The sequence below is a fragment of the Microchirus variegatus genome (genome assembly GCF_963457635.1).
Source record: "Microchirus variegatus genome assembly, chromosome: 2".
Taxonomy (NCBI): Eukaryota; Metazoa; Chordata; class Actinopteri; order Pleuronectiformes; family Soleidae; genus Microchirus; species Microchirus variegatus.
Window position 1 is genome coordinate 44,020,763 of NC_139803.1, and position 14,607 is coordinate 44,035,369.

Genomic DNA, 14,607 nt, shown 5'->3' on the forward strand with positions numbered 1-14,607 from the left:
GTGACTTTGGTGTGGGAGAGTGAGTGACTTTGGTGTGAGAGAGTGAGTGACTTTGGTGTGGGAGAGTGAGTGACTTTGGTGTGGGAGAGTGAGTGACTTTGGTGTGGGAGAGTGAGTGACTTTGGTGTGAGAGAGTGAGTGACTTTGGTGTGGGAGAGTGAGTGACTTTGCTGTGGGAGAGTGAGTGACTTTGGTGTGGGAGAGTGAGTGACTTTGGTGTGAGAGAGTGAGTGACTTTGGTGTGGGAGAGTGAGTGACTTTGGTGTGGGAGAGTGAGTGACTTTGGTGTGGGAGAGTGAGTGACTTTGGTGTGAGAGAGTGAGTGACTTTGGTGTGGGAGAGTGAGTGACTTTGGTGTGGGAGAGTGAGTGACTTTGGTGTGGGAGAGTGAGTGACTTTGGTGTGGGAGAGTTGAGAAACGCACAGTACTGTTTAATCTGTGGGTGACTTCACTCCCGTTTCCCAGTTCTGATGTAATTTGAACATACATAACCACGCCCCCTTTCCTCTGAATCCTCCCCCTTGTTCATCGTATGTGAAACTCCCGAAAACGTCCGCGTCTGAAAATAACTGTTGTCTTTTCTCTTCTTCTTCCTCTTTTTTTTTGGTTAGGGATTATGGGATGTCAAAGTATTATTAAGGATTATCAGGACGACGCCCGCTCACAGCTGGACGACAGGAACTCATCGTGACCGATCCAGGTTTGAAGTTACAGCAATTTCAGCTTTTAAGCTTCAAAACCCTGAACAGTCTGTGTTTTTAATCAGTTTAATATCACGTGTTTGAAATTAAGTTTCAGGAGTGAACGACTTTGTTATTATCACAGACCTAGACCAGACCCAGACCAGGCCAAGACCAGACCCAGACCAGGCCCAGACCAGACCTAGACCAGGCCCAGACCAGACCCAGACCAGGCCCAGACCAGACCTAGACCAGGCCCAGACCAGACCTAGACCAGGCCCAGACCAGGCCCAGACCAGACCTAGACCAGGCCCAGACCAGACCTAGACCAGGCCCAGACCAGGCCCAGACCAGACCTAGACCAGGCCCAGACCAGGCCCAGACCAGACCTAGACCAGGCCCAGACCTAGACCAGACCTAGACCAGGCCCAGACCAGACCAGACCTAGACCAGGCCCAGACCAGACCTAGACCAGGCCCAGACCAGACCAGACCTAGACCAGGCCCAGACCAGGCCCAGACCAGACCTAGACCAGGCCCAGACCAGACCTAGACAAGTCCTAGACCAGGCCCAGACCGGACCGAGACCAGGCCTAGACCAGGCCCAGACCTAGACCAGGCCCAGACCAGATCAGGACGAGACCAGGCCCAGAGCAGGCCCAGGCCCAGAGCAGACCTAGACCAGGCCCAGATCAGGCCCAGACCGGACCTAGACCTAGACCAGGCCAAGGCCAGACCTAGACAAGGCCCAGAGCAGACCTAGACCAGACCTAGACCAGAGCAGACCTAGACCAGGCCCAGACCAGACCTAGGTTTTCTGATGTAACTGGCAACCCGTGGTTGCTCGGCAGATTTGCAGTCTGCAAAATATATTTAAGTCTGTACTGTTGTTGTTGGTGAGTTCAGTTAGTTATGAACATTATTCCTGAGTCTCTGTGACATATTAGGAGGATTTTATCATTTATTACATAATGCACCTTTAAGTATACGTGTGATTCAAGATTCAAGATTCAAGATGCTTTATTTATCCCGAGGGAAATTATTGTGCAACAATTGGGAGGTAAAAGTGTAGATGTACAAGAGTTAAAAGATACATAAAATAAAATAAAATAAAATAAAATAAAATAAAATAAAATAAAATAAAAATAAAAATAAAAACAAGTAAGACAAATGCAACAAAGTGCCAAACAGAAGGAAAAACAGTAACTTACAACAGTAACTTAAATGCGACAATGCCACAAAAAGAATCAAAAAAGAATCACAGTCAACGTAGGTATATATAATATACAGCAGTACGCACGGAAATAAAATAAGTACAACTAAAATATGGTGAGCAAATGTTGAAAGTGATAAACAGTGATAAGGTGACTAATGTTATCAGCATAGTATAAGGTGACTAATGTTATCAGCATAGTGTAAGGTGACTAATGTTATCAGCATAGTAAATATATCATGATGGAATATTGTCAACACTTGTTTTTTTTCCCCACTTGACCACAATAGATGCTCATTGGCCCCCCCGGTCATTTGAGTTTGAGAGCCCTGGAGTAAACCCCTGCAGCTGTTCTTGGTACAGACCGACTGGACTAAGCGTCTTCACAAGTCTTTATGTTGGACAATATTGGGATTACAGTTGCACTTCAAGGGCGAGCAGTTTTATAGAAGGACCGCTGGTTCTGCACCACTGGGTCGGGTCTTTGGGGCCCAATCGACGAGCCTTAAAAACAAAACCAGGAACCAGGACAAACGCCACGTTTTTTTGTTTTTTTTTTACTGTCGGACGATGAATCTTCTGTAGCGGAGAGTCTTGGATTAAACGTCTGCACCGGTCGTCACCATGTCTCTGAGCAAGACCCTGGAGCTGGAGCACTTCGATGAACGCAACAAGGTCCGCCGCGGACGCTCCACCCGGGCCAGGAGAGACGACTCCGCGGGTTCGGGTCCCAGCTCCCGGGGCAGCAGCCTGGTGCCGAGCCCCGCCCACAGCGCCAACTGCAGCTACTACCGGACGCGGACGCTGCAGGCGCTCACCTCGGAGAAGCGGGCCAAAAAGGTCCGGTTCTACCGCAACGGCGACCGCTACTTCAGGGGCCTGGTGTACGCCATCTCCGGCGACCGCTTCCGCTCGTACGACGCGCTGCTGATGGAGCTGACGCGCTCGCTCGCCGACAACCTGCACCTGCCGCAGGGCGTGCGCACCATCTACACCATAGACGGCGGCAAGCGGATCGGCAGCATGGACGAGCTGGTGGAAGGTAACGCCCACTTTTGTCTTCCGTCCTTTTCACGGTTGATTCGATTTCTTCTTTGTACACAAAAAAAATAAAACGAGTAAAAGTTGACTCTAGTGACGGGATTTAAAGATGATACTGAAGTCAGGGAACTCTAGAGCAGTGTTTCCCAACTCCGGTCCTCGGGGAACTCCCTGCCATGTTTTACATGTTGCCCTGCTCCAAAAACACCTGATTGTAATAAATCGAGAGCTCATCATCGAGCTCAACTTTTGTCAATTATTTTTTAAAAATGTATTTATATTATATATATATATATATAACTTTTGTCTTATAAAAAATAAATAAATATATATATACACATATATATACACATGTATATATATATGTATATATATATATACATATATACATATATATACACATATACACACGTATATATACATATACATATATATATACATATATACATATATATACACATATACACACGTATATATACATATACATATATATATACATATATATATATACACATACATATATATATACACATTTACATATATATACATATACATATATACATATACATATATACATATATATGCATACATATATACATATATATACATATACATATATATACATATATATGCATACATATATACATATATACATATATGTATATACATATATACATATACATATATACGTATATACATATATACATATACATATATACGTATATACATATATACATATACATATATACGTATATACATATATATATATACATATATGTATATACATATACATATATACGTATATACATATATACATATACATATATACGTATATACATATATACATATACATATATACGTATATACATATATACATATACATATATACGTATATACATATATACATATACATATATACGTATATACATATATACATATACATATATACATATATACATATACATATATACGTATATACATATATACATATACATGTATATACATATATACATATACATATATACGTATATACATATATACATATACACATATACATACATATATATATATACGTATATATATATATATATACGTATATATATATATACACGTATATATATATTTAAAAAAGTAAAAAAATATTTCCTTTTTTTTTTTAAATGTAATGTTTCAACTTTTGAAAATAAATAAATAATAGTAAATAAAAAAAGAATGTTTCATCTAAATCAGGTCTTTTTTTGGAGCAGGGCGACATCTAAAACCTGGCATTGGCCGCGTTCCCTGAGGATCAGGCTCTAGATCTAGAGCGAGTTTAATCGCTTAATAAAAGGGACGATCTCTTGAAATAGATGTAACTTCCGGACCTGTGTCAAACGCCCCGACGCTGCTACCACCACCTAGTGGTCATTTGGTGACAAACAAACTAACCCGACGAGGCTACGCACAAACAACAACTTCACCGGACACCGAGTGGCGCTCGATTTTTGCGCCGTCGTCACCTCCTGTCGTCGCGTGCGTGCGACGCTGCTCGATCCGTGCTTGAAAATCCACAAAAACACTACTTGCAAACTACAACTGTGTGTGTATATATGTGTAAACTATGACCTGGTAAAACTCGGCGTAATCTTTACCGACACAGAACACTCAGACTGAAGTCGCTGAGAGTCACTCGGGTCATAAATACTTCAGAATCGAGCTTCAGAGTCCGTGAAATGACGACGGTTAAAAGCTCCCGTCAGGGAAAAAAGGAGGCATGAATGAGTAGTTTGTGGAGCGTCAGCTTCCTGTCACACTGAACTAAGCTCATTAGTGGACATTACGGCCGCTCACGGATCAATACTGATGATGTTAGCGTTAGCGTTAGCTCGGCTGTAACATCCTGTTCGCACAAATCTCCGCACAGGGACCACGTTTATGCTCCCTGTGCGGAGATTACGACGGATTATTCTGACGTACGCAGAAATAAATAATTCACGTGCGTCTGCAGGAAGAAGACGGCGACGACGTTAGCCGACGACGACGGTTCCGATAATTGACCCTTTTAACGTGAAACCGTAAAGACGGCCGCTTTGTACTCGCGATTCCCGACAGATCGTTTATCAAACGGATAAAATGGCACAAAAAACGTAACCCTAAGGTTTAAACTACTAACGAATTTAGCTTGAAACTGCGTCCTTTTTACGTGCTAATGGTTTGTTCTGCTCGTCGTCGGGAACTCAGTGAATTAACCTGAGTCCTAAACGGTTGAATAACTGTAAAATTTAAACGTTTTCTGACTATTCCACAGCCACAAAAGGCAGATTATCTTCACTGTTTTTGCTTCGTCTATGAATTATATTTTTTAAAATAATTGACTCGTGTGATGGACAGTTTTTTGTGTGCGTGCGTTTCTTTGTATTTGAATAAAAACTGAGCAGCTGCTTTGAATCGCAAAGTGAAAGTCAGCAGGTGGGCGGAGCCAAGAGACAAGGTCAAACACACAGCATGTGTGTGTGTGTGTGAGAGCGGCACAGGTGCAGTGTGTGTGTGTGTGTGTGTGTGTGTGTGAGGCCCGTGTTTAACCATATAAGGTAAAGCGGCAGATGCTGCACCTGTGATTGGCTGAAATCTGAGCAGATTAATCACATTAACTGACCTGCGGCTGTCCTTTGTGATCAAATATTAAAGGCGCCATATGTAAGAATGTGGCCAAAAACGGTTACTACATTCAAATTCAAAATACCTTTTAGGTCTTTTTAGGTTTTTTCGTTTTCTGACGTAACTGGCAACCCGTGGTTGCTCGGCAGCTGAGACTCTACTGACTGCAGTGACTGGTAGACGGCGGTAGGTGGCGCCACATGACGCCAAAACATGATTTGCAGTCTGCAAAAATATTTTTTTTAATGCAAATATTTTGTCTGTACTGTTGTTGTTGGTGAGTTCAGTTTGTTATATGAACATTATTCCTGAGTCTCTGTGACATATTAGGAGGATTTTATCATTTATTAATTAATGCAATTAAATCAAAAATATCACAAAATGAAAAATTATAATTTTATAAAAATTTTTTTTAATAATTTTCTTAATTTGGTCAGAAAATGTCTCCTAAACCTGGACATGATGACGTCCTCAAGTGTCTTCTTTTGTCCACAAACACTTTTTAATGATTTCTTTGTTAAATGGAGCAAAGAAAACAGAATAAAGCTGAATAATAAAGTTTAAATCACATTATAACCTCTCTCTGTGTGTGTGTGTGTGTGTGTGTGTGTGTGTGTGCAGGCGAGTGTTACGTCTGTGCGTCTAATGAACCGTACCGTAAGGTCGACTACACCAAGATCTCCGTCCCGAGCTGGAAGCCCGGAGCCGCGGCCGGGGCGGCGAGCTCCGCCCGCTCCACCGCCACCGCGTCCACCGGGGTGGCGGCGGGCGGCGGCACCGGCAGCGTGGGCGGCAGCGGCGGTGGGAGTGGAGGTGGCGGCTGCGGCGGCGGCGCGGCCTCCTCTAGAGATCGCGCGGAAAGCCGCGAGGGCCGAGAGAGCAAAGACTTCATCAAACCCAAGCTGGTGACGGTGATACGCAGCGGCGTGAAGCCGCGCAAGGCCGTGAGGATCCTGCTGAACAAGAAGACGGCGCACTCCTTCGAACAGGTGCTCGCCGACATCACAGAGGCCATCAAGCTGGACTCTGGCGCCGTCAAGAGGCTGTACACGCTGGACGGGAAACAGGTGAGGGTCAGGGGGAAGAACCACGGGAAACTAGTGTCACTAAAATTGCGATGTACAGTAAATCACAACATGAGAATATCGTGATCTCCTCTGATCCACATGTGTCCTGATCCACACTTTGGGAAACACTGTTTTAAATTATCAGGAAATTTACATTACTCTTACAAAAGGCTTTTATTTTGAAGGAGGGGAGTCATACTGGAGGCTTTTATTCTCTAACAGAGTGTGTTTTCAGACTCAGTGTGTGTGTGTGTGAGGGTGTGTGTGAGTGTGTGTGTGTGCGTGTGAGAGTACATGTGTGTGTGAGTGCATGTGTGTGTGAGAGAGTATGTGTGTGTGTTTGTGTAAGAGAGTGTGTGTGTGTCTGTGTGTGTGTGTGAGAGAGAGTGTGTGTGTGTGTTTGTGAGAGAGAGAGAGTGTGTGTGAAAGAGTGTGTGTCTCTGTGTGTGTGTGTGAGAGAGAGAGTGTGTGTGTGTTTGCGAGAGAGAGAGTGTGTGTGTGTATGTGTGGGTGTGAAAGAGTGTGTGTCTGTGTGTGTGTGTGTGAGAGAGAGAGAGTGTGTGTGTGTGTGAGAGTGTGTGTGTGTGTGTGTGAGAAAGAGGGTGTGTGTGTGCGTGAGTGTGTGTGCGTGAGTGTGTGTGTGTGTGTGTGTGAGAAAGAGAGTGTGTGTGTGTGTGCGTGAGAAAGAGAGTGAGTGTGTGTGTGTGCGTGAGTGTGTATGTGTGGTTTCCATGTGAACCACACACTGCTGCAGTGTCCAATTGTGTGTTGGTGTTTCTGTTTCTGTGTTTCTGAGTAGCTGCACAAAGAGGACACACACACATTTAACTGAGTGTGTGTGTGTGTGTGTGTGTGTGTGTGTGTGTGTGTGTGTGTGTGTGTGTGTGTGTGTGTGCGTGTGTGCGTGTGCGTGTGCGTGTGTGCGTGTGCGCGTGTGTGTGTGTGTGTGTGCGTGTGTGCGTGTGTGTGTGTGCGTGTGTGCGTGTGCGTGTGCGTGTGTAGCTGACCTGTCTGCAGGATTTCTTCGGCGATGGCGACGTGTTCATGGCGTGCGGCCCGGAGAAGTTCCGTTACGCTCAGGACGACTTTGTGCTCACACACACCAACAAAACACAGGCGTTTGTCAGCGGTGAGACACACACACACACACACACACACACACACACACACACACACACACACACACACACACACACACACACACACACACACACACACACACACACACACACACACACACACACACACACACACACACACACACACACCAACAAAACACAGGAGTTTGTCAGCCGTGAGACACACACACACACACACACACACACACAACACACAGGAGTTTGTCAGCGGTGAGACACACACACACACACACACACACACACACACACACCAACAAAACACAGGAGTTTGTCAGCGGTGAGACACACACACACACACACACACACACACACACACACACACACACACACACACACACACACATCCTCATCTTCTCTCTCTGTGTCAGAATGTCGGGCTAAATCTCGCTCTGTGGCTCCGCCCACGAAAACTACAACTCCCAAGATTCTTAGCGGTTCTGGTTTCTGCTCGTCAAAGACGCCTAAAGGTTTGACCAGGACCAAGTCACCTGGTCCAGGTGAGGATCAACAGGAAGTAAACAAACAAACAAACAAACACGGTCACATGACCTGTGTAACGTTACAACGAGTCATCTTTCCTCTCGTCTGCAGCCAATGAGGCGTCAGGATCGCAGTCAGGTGGGAAGTCGGCCAGGTCAAGCCCCTCCCCCACCAGCCCCGGGAGTCGACGCAGCCTCAAGGTTTCTCAGACGATCACCGATCAATCGATCGATTGATTGATTTACTTTTTCTAACGTTTTCTCCGCCTTGTTTTTAAAAATCTGTTGTTTTATTTTATCGCAGATTTCTCCTCGCAGGACGTCGTCCACCGACGTGAACGGAGACGCGGAGCAGCTGGACGAGGCTGTGGAAGGTGTGTGTGTGTGTGTGTGTGTGTGCGCGCTCTTATTTTGAAAGGCAGATTTAAAATAAGCTAACTCAAAGAACGTCAAATATTAACGATGAGAAAACAGCGTGGAGTTTGTTTCAAACATACAAGAGTTACGACATCATCATCGTTTTCCTAAAACTAGCATAAATTTAGCTACTCGTGGATAAAAAAGTCGCAAACTTTTGCGAATTCTCCTTTTTTTCTCGTCAGTTAACGGAAATCGCTCGGTCTCGTCGTCCATCATCAACGATAAGTACAAAGTCGGGAAAGTGATCGGAGACGGAAACTTCGCTGTGGTGAAGGAGTGTGTGGAGAGGTGAGAGAATACACATCTTTTTTTTGGTATTGAAGTATTTTCGAAGTATTTGTACTGTGCAGGTGTGTAGTTGAAGTATTCTTTGATGTATTTGTACTCTGCTGGTGTGTAGTTGAAGTATTTGTACTGTACAGGTGTTTAGTTGAAGTATTTTTGAAGTATTGGCACTCTACAGGTGTGTAGTTAAAGTATTTTTGAAGTATTTTTACTCTGTAGGTGTGTAGTTGAAGTATGTTGAAGTATTTGTACTCTGTAGGTGTGTAGTTAAAGTATTTTTGAAGTATTTGCACTCTGCAGGTGTGTAGTTGAAGTATTTTTGAAGTATTTGTACTCTGTAGGTGTAAAGTTGAAGTATTTGTACTCTGCAGGTGTGTAGTTGAAGTATTTGTACTCTGTAGGTGTGTAGTTGAAGTATCTGCATTGTGCAGGTGTGTAGTTGAAGTATTTTTGAAGTATTTGTACTCTGCAGGTGTGTAGTTGAAGTATTTGTACTCTGCAGGTGTGTAGTTGAAGTATTTTTGAAGTATTTACACTCTGCAGGTGTGTAGTTGAAGTATTTTTGAAGTATTTGACCTCTGCAGGTGTGTAGTTGAAGTATTTTTGAAGTATTTGTACTCAGCAGGTGTGTAGTTGAAGTATTTGTACTCTGCAGGTGTGTAGTTGAAGTATTTTTTAAGTATTTGTACTCTGCAGGTGTGTAGTTGAAGTATTTGTACTCTGCAGGTGTGTAGTTGAAGTACTTTTTTGAAGTATTTACTCTCTGCAGTTGTGTAGTTGAAGTATTCTTTGAAGTATTGTACCCTGCAGGCCTGTAGTTGAAGTATTTGTACTCTGCAGATGTGTAGTTGAAGTATTTGTACTCTGCAGGTGTGAAGTTGAAGTATTTTTTGAAGTATTTGTACTCTGCAGGTGTGTAGTTGAAGTATTTTTTGAAGTATTTGTATTGTGCAGGTGTGTAGTTGAAGTATTTTTAAGTATTTGTACTCTGTAGGTGTGAAGTTGAAGTATTTTTGAAGTATTAGCACTCTGCAGATGTGTAGATGAAGTATTTTTTGAAGTATTTGTTCTCTGCAGGTGTGTATTTGAAGTATCTGTATTGTGCAGGTGTGTAGTTGAAGTATTTGTACTGTGCAGGTGTGTAGTTGAAGTATTTGTACTGTGCAGGTGTGAAGTTGAAGTATTTGTACTGTGCAGGTGTGTAGTTGAAGTACTTTTTGAAGTATTTGTACTCTGCAGGTGTGTACTCTGACTGACAGGTGTCTGTGTTTTGATTGACAGGTCGACGGGTCAAGAGTTTGCGCTGAAGATCATCGACAAAGCTCGGTGCTGCGGGAAGGTAACGCTAACCTGCTAACCCGCTAACCTTTAGCGTTAGCTCGACTGTTGCCATGACGATGCCTCTGTGTGTGTGTGTGTGTGTGCGTGTGTGTGTGTGTAGGAGCACCTGATAGAGAACGAGGTGTCTGTGCTGAGGAGAGTTCGTCACCCGAGCATCATCCAGCTGATGGAGGTCGACGAGACGCCGTCTCAGCTCTTCCTGGTGATGGAGCTCGTCAAGGTGCTTCATCTTCATCGTCGTCATCATCGTCATCGTCATCCTGTGTGTTTCCTCTGTGTAAAGCCTGTCTCCTCCACCAGGGCGGCGACCTCTTCGACGCCATCACCTCGTCCACCAAGTACAGCGAGCGCGACGCCAGCGCCATGATCTTCAACCTCGCTGGAGCCGTGAAGTATCTGCATCGTATGAACATCGTCCACAGAGACATCAAACCAGAGAACCTGCTGGTACACACACACACACACACACACACACACACACACACACACACACACACGCGCGCACACACACACACACACACACACACACACACACACACGCGCACACACACACACACACACACACACACACACACACACACACACACGCGCACGCACGCACGCACACGCGCACGCACGGTTCATGTTAAAGGTGTAGTTCAGGTTTTAGCCACCGAACAAAAAGTCTACGATATTTTTATGTTTCACGTCACTCTCCCAGGTGCGTAGTTAAAGTATTTTTGTAATATTTGTACTCTGCAGGTGTGTAGGTAAAGTATTTCTGAAGTATTTTTACAGTGCAGGTGCGTAGTTGAAGTAGTTTGAAGTATTTGTACTCTGCAGGTGTGTAGTTGAAGTATTTTTTGAAGTATTTGTACTCTGCAGGTGTGTAGGTAAAGTATTTTTGAAGTATTTTTACAGTGCAGGTGCGTAGTTGAAGTATTATATGAAGTATTTGTACTCTGCAGGTGTGTAGTTGAAGTATTTTTTGAAGTATTTGTACTCTGCAGGTCTGTAGTTGAAGTATTTTTGAAGTATTTGTACTCTGCAGGTGTGTAGTTGAAGTATCTGTACTCTGCATGTGTGTAGTTGAAGTATTTTTGAAGTATTTGTATTCTGCAGGTCTGTAGTTGAAGTATTTGTACTCTACAGGTGTGTAGTTGAAGTATTTTAGTATTTTAGTATTTGTATATCTGTGCAGGTGTAGTTGAAGTAATGAAGTATTTTTTAAGTATTTGTATATCTGTGCAGGTGTAGTTGAAGTATTTTTTAAGTATTTGTATATCTGTGCAGGTGTAGTTGAAGTATTTTTTAAGTATTTGTATATCTGTGCAGGTGTAGTTGAAGTATTTTTTAAGTATTTGTATATCTGTGCAGGTGTGTAGTTGAAGTATTTGTTTATCTGTGCAGGAGTGTAGTTGAAGTATTTGTATATCTGTGCAGGTGTGTAGTTGAAGTATTTTTTGAAGTATTTGTATATCTGTGTAGGTGTGTGAGTATCCAGACGGCACCAAGTCTCTAAAGTTAGGTGACTTTGGTTTGGCGACGTTAGTGGACGGACCTCTCTTCACGGTCTGTGGAACGCCCACGTACGTCGCCCCCGAGATCATCGCAGAGACCGGGTGAGAAGACGATTCAGCATGTTTGTGTTTGTGTTTGTGTTTGTGTTTATGTTTATGTTTGTGTTTGTTATTTATTAAATTCTACATAAACACTAACTGTTGTAACTCTGTGCAGCTACGGTCTGAAGGTGGACATCTGGGCTGCAGGAGTCATCGCCTACATCCTGCTCTGTGGATTCCCTCCCTTCAGAAGGTCAGTGAACGCAACCTTTTCTCCTGTAATCATCGATAACGATGGAAACACTCACACTTTGTTGTTGTTGTTGTTGTTGTTGTTGTTTCCTCAGCGAGAACAACGTACAGGAGGAGCTTTTCGAGCAGATCCTCAAAGGGAAGCTGGAGTTTCCGTCTCCAGACTGGGATTCTGTCAGTCTGTCTGCAAAGGTAACACTGATATATACGTGAGACGGTGTGTTCATGTGCTGCAGGGACAGTAGGACATTACAGCGTCATGACTGGGGAAATCTTAAAGGGACATGTTCACGTCTTTGTCTCCCTCACACCAAAGTCACTTCACTCTCCCACACCAAAGCCCATAGAGAAAACCAGTGATTTTAGCTCACAGGGACACAGGAGCTGCTGGTCCTCTGCTGCCTCGTGTGGTCACTTTGTGTCACTGAGTTAAGTCTAAAGTAAATATTTAAAAAGCTGAATTCACTAAAATCAGTCATTGTAAGTTAGTGATGGAGGCAGCAGTGGATCAACAACTCCTGTGAACTCCTGTGTCTCTGTGATGTTAAAATCACTGGTTTACTCTATGGACTTTGGTGTGGGAGAGTGAGTGACTTTGGTGTGGGAGAGTGAGTGACTTTGGTGTGAGAGAGTGAGTGACTTTGGTGTGGGAGAGTGAGTGACTTTGGTGTGGGAGAGTGAGTGACTTTGGTGTGGGAGAGTGAGTGACTTTGGTGTGGGAGAGTGAGTGACTTTGGTGTGAGAGAGTGAGTGACTTTGGTGTGGGAGAGTGAGTGACTTTGGTGTGGGAGAGTGAGTGACTTTGGTGTGGGAGAGTGAGTGACTTTGGTGTGAGAGAGTGAGTGACTTTGGTGTGAGAGAGTGAGTGACTTTGGTGTGGGAGAGTGAGCGACTTTGGTGTGGGAGAGTGAGTGACTTTGGTGTGAGAGAGTGAGTGACTTTGGTGTGTGAGAGTGAGTGACTTTGGTGTGAGAGAGTGAGCGACTTTGGTGTGGGAGAGTGAGTGACTTTGGTGTGGGAGAGTGAGTGACTTTGGTGTGGGAGAGTGAGTGACTTTGGTGTGGGAGAGTGAGTGACTTTGGTGTGAGAAAGTGAGTGACTTTGGTGTGGGAGAGTGAGTGACTTTGGTGTGAGAGAGTGAGTGACTTTGGTGTGAGAGAGTGAGTGACTTTGGTGTGGGAGAGTGAGCGACTTTGGTGTGGGAGAGTGAGTGACTTTGGTGTGAGAGAGTGAGTGACTTTGGTGTGGGAGAGTGAGTGACTTTGGTGTGGGAGAGTGAGTGACTTTGGTGTGGGAGAGTGAGTGACTTTGGTGTGGGAGAGTGAGTGACTTTGGTGTGGGAGAGTGAGTGACTTTGGTGTGGGAGAGTGAGTGACTGGTGTGGGAGAGTGAGTGACTTTGGTGTGGGAGAGTGAGTGACTGGTGTGGGAGAGTGAGTGACTTTGGTGTGGGAGAGTGAGTGGTTCACAAACTTCAGTTTCCTGTTGTTAAAGTCTGTTTAACAGTGAAGATAATATAACGTTAAACTCCAAATGTAAAGAAGTCAAATCAACTTCACTGTTGATAACGTGTCACATGACCTGATCCTCAGATGCTGATTAGTCAGATGCTGCAGGTGAACGTGGACGCTCGTTTCACTGCAGAGGAGGTTCTGTCACATCCCTGGGTGACGGTGAGCACACACACACACACACACACACAAACGCACGCACACACACACACGCGCACGCACACACGCACACACTCTTCTAAAATGCTAAGCGTCTGTGTTTGTGTTCAGGATGAAGCTCCTGTCGACTCCACCACTGTGAGCAGCACTGAAGACCAGAGCAGTGGAGACGCACTGGAACCAGAACCAGAACCTGAACCTGAACCAGAACCTGAACCGGAACCTGAACCAGAACACGACTCCTCACTGATACTGGAGACCAAACAAGTTCCCTCACCTCTGGTCTGAAACATCTCGTCCTCTCCTTTATCACCTGGAAACTGAACACAATTCACTTACATTTGACCTGGAAACCAAGAAAGTTCACTCAAAATATCCTGTTTTTAGGTCCACCACGAGAAACCAAACTGTCTTCTCAAATGATGTTCCTCACCTTCTAAGTTCCAGAAATGTCAGGTCTAGAGGAGGTTCTTCTCAACAGGTTCCTTCCTTTGGTTTCATTAAATCCATTTTTATGAAACAAGCTCCATCATCCATCATCTAGAATCTGGTCTGGACCATGTCAGGTTCTCCTTAAATCTGTTCCAGAGAACATTTGCATATCTTTACCGAACAACCATGGAATCTCCGACACCTCTGGTCTAGAACACGCCCAATTTTCTCAATTTACTGGAAACCAAACACGTGATCTGAGCTCCAGTCCAGAACCTTTTCAGTATCTTCTGCTCAAAACCATTCCTTGGAGCTGGACACAATTCACTTAAATTTGACCTGGAAAAGTCTGATCTAGAAGACATCAGGATTTATCTACGAGTGACCAAACTGTCACTCCTTTGTCTAGAA

General features: G+C 44.2%; 1 protein-coding gene across 1 annotated transcript; it reads left to right on the forward strand.

Moving 5' to 3' along the window:
* Positions 1–2,517: 2,517 nt before the first annotated feature.
* LOC310942385 (serine/threonine-protein kinase DCLK2-like) lies at positions 2,518–14,052 on the forward strand (the record flags this gene model as incomplete). The annotated part of the gene is made up of 15 exons (XM_083907765.1): positions 2,518–2,935; positions 6,193–6,638; positions 7,641–7,767; positions 8,146–8,274; positions 8,369–8,457; positions 8,561–8,630; positions 8,859–8,964; positions 10,243–10,300; positions 10,403–10,522; positions 10,603–10,749; positions 11,770–11,903; positions 12,019–12,096; positions 12,191–12,287; positions 13,687–13,767; positions 13,876–14,052. 15 exons carry the CDS (start codon positions 2,518–2,520, stop codon positions 14,050–14,052), a joined length of 2,277 nt encoding a protein of 758 aa, XP_083763891.1.
* Positions 14,053–14,607: the final 555 nt, after the last annotated feature.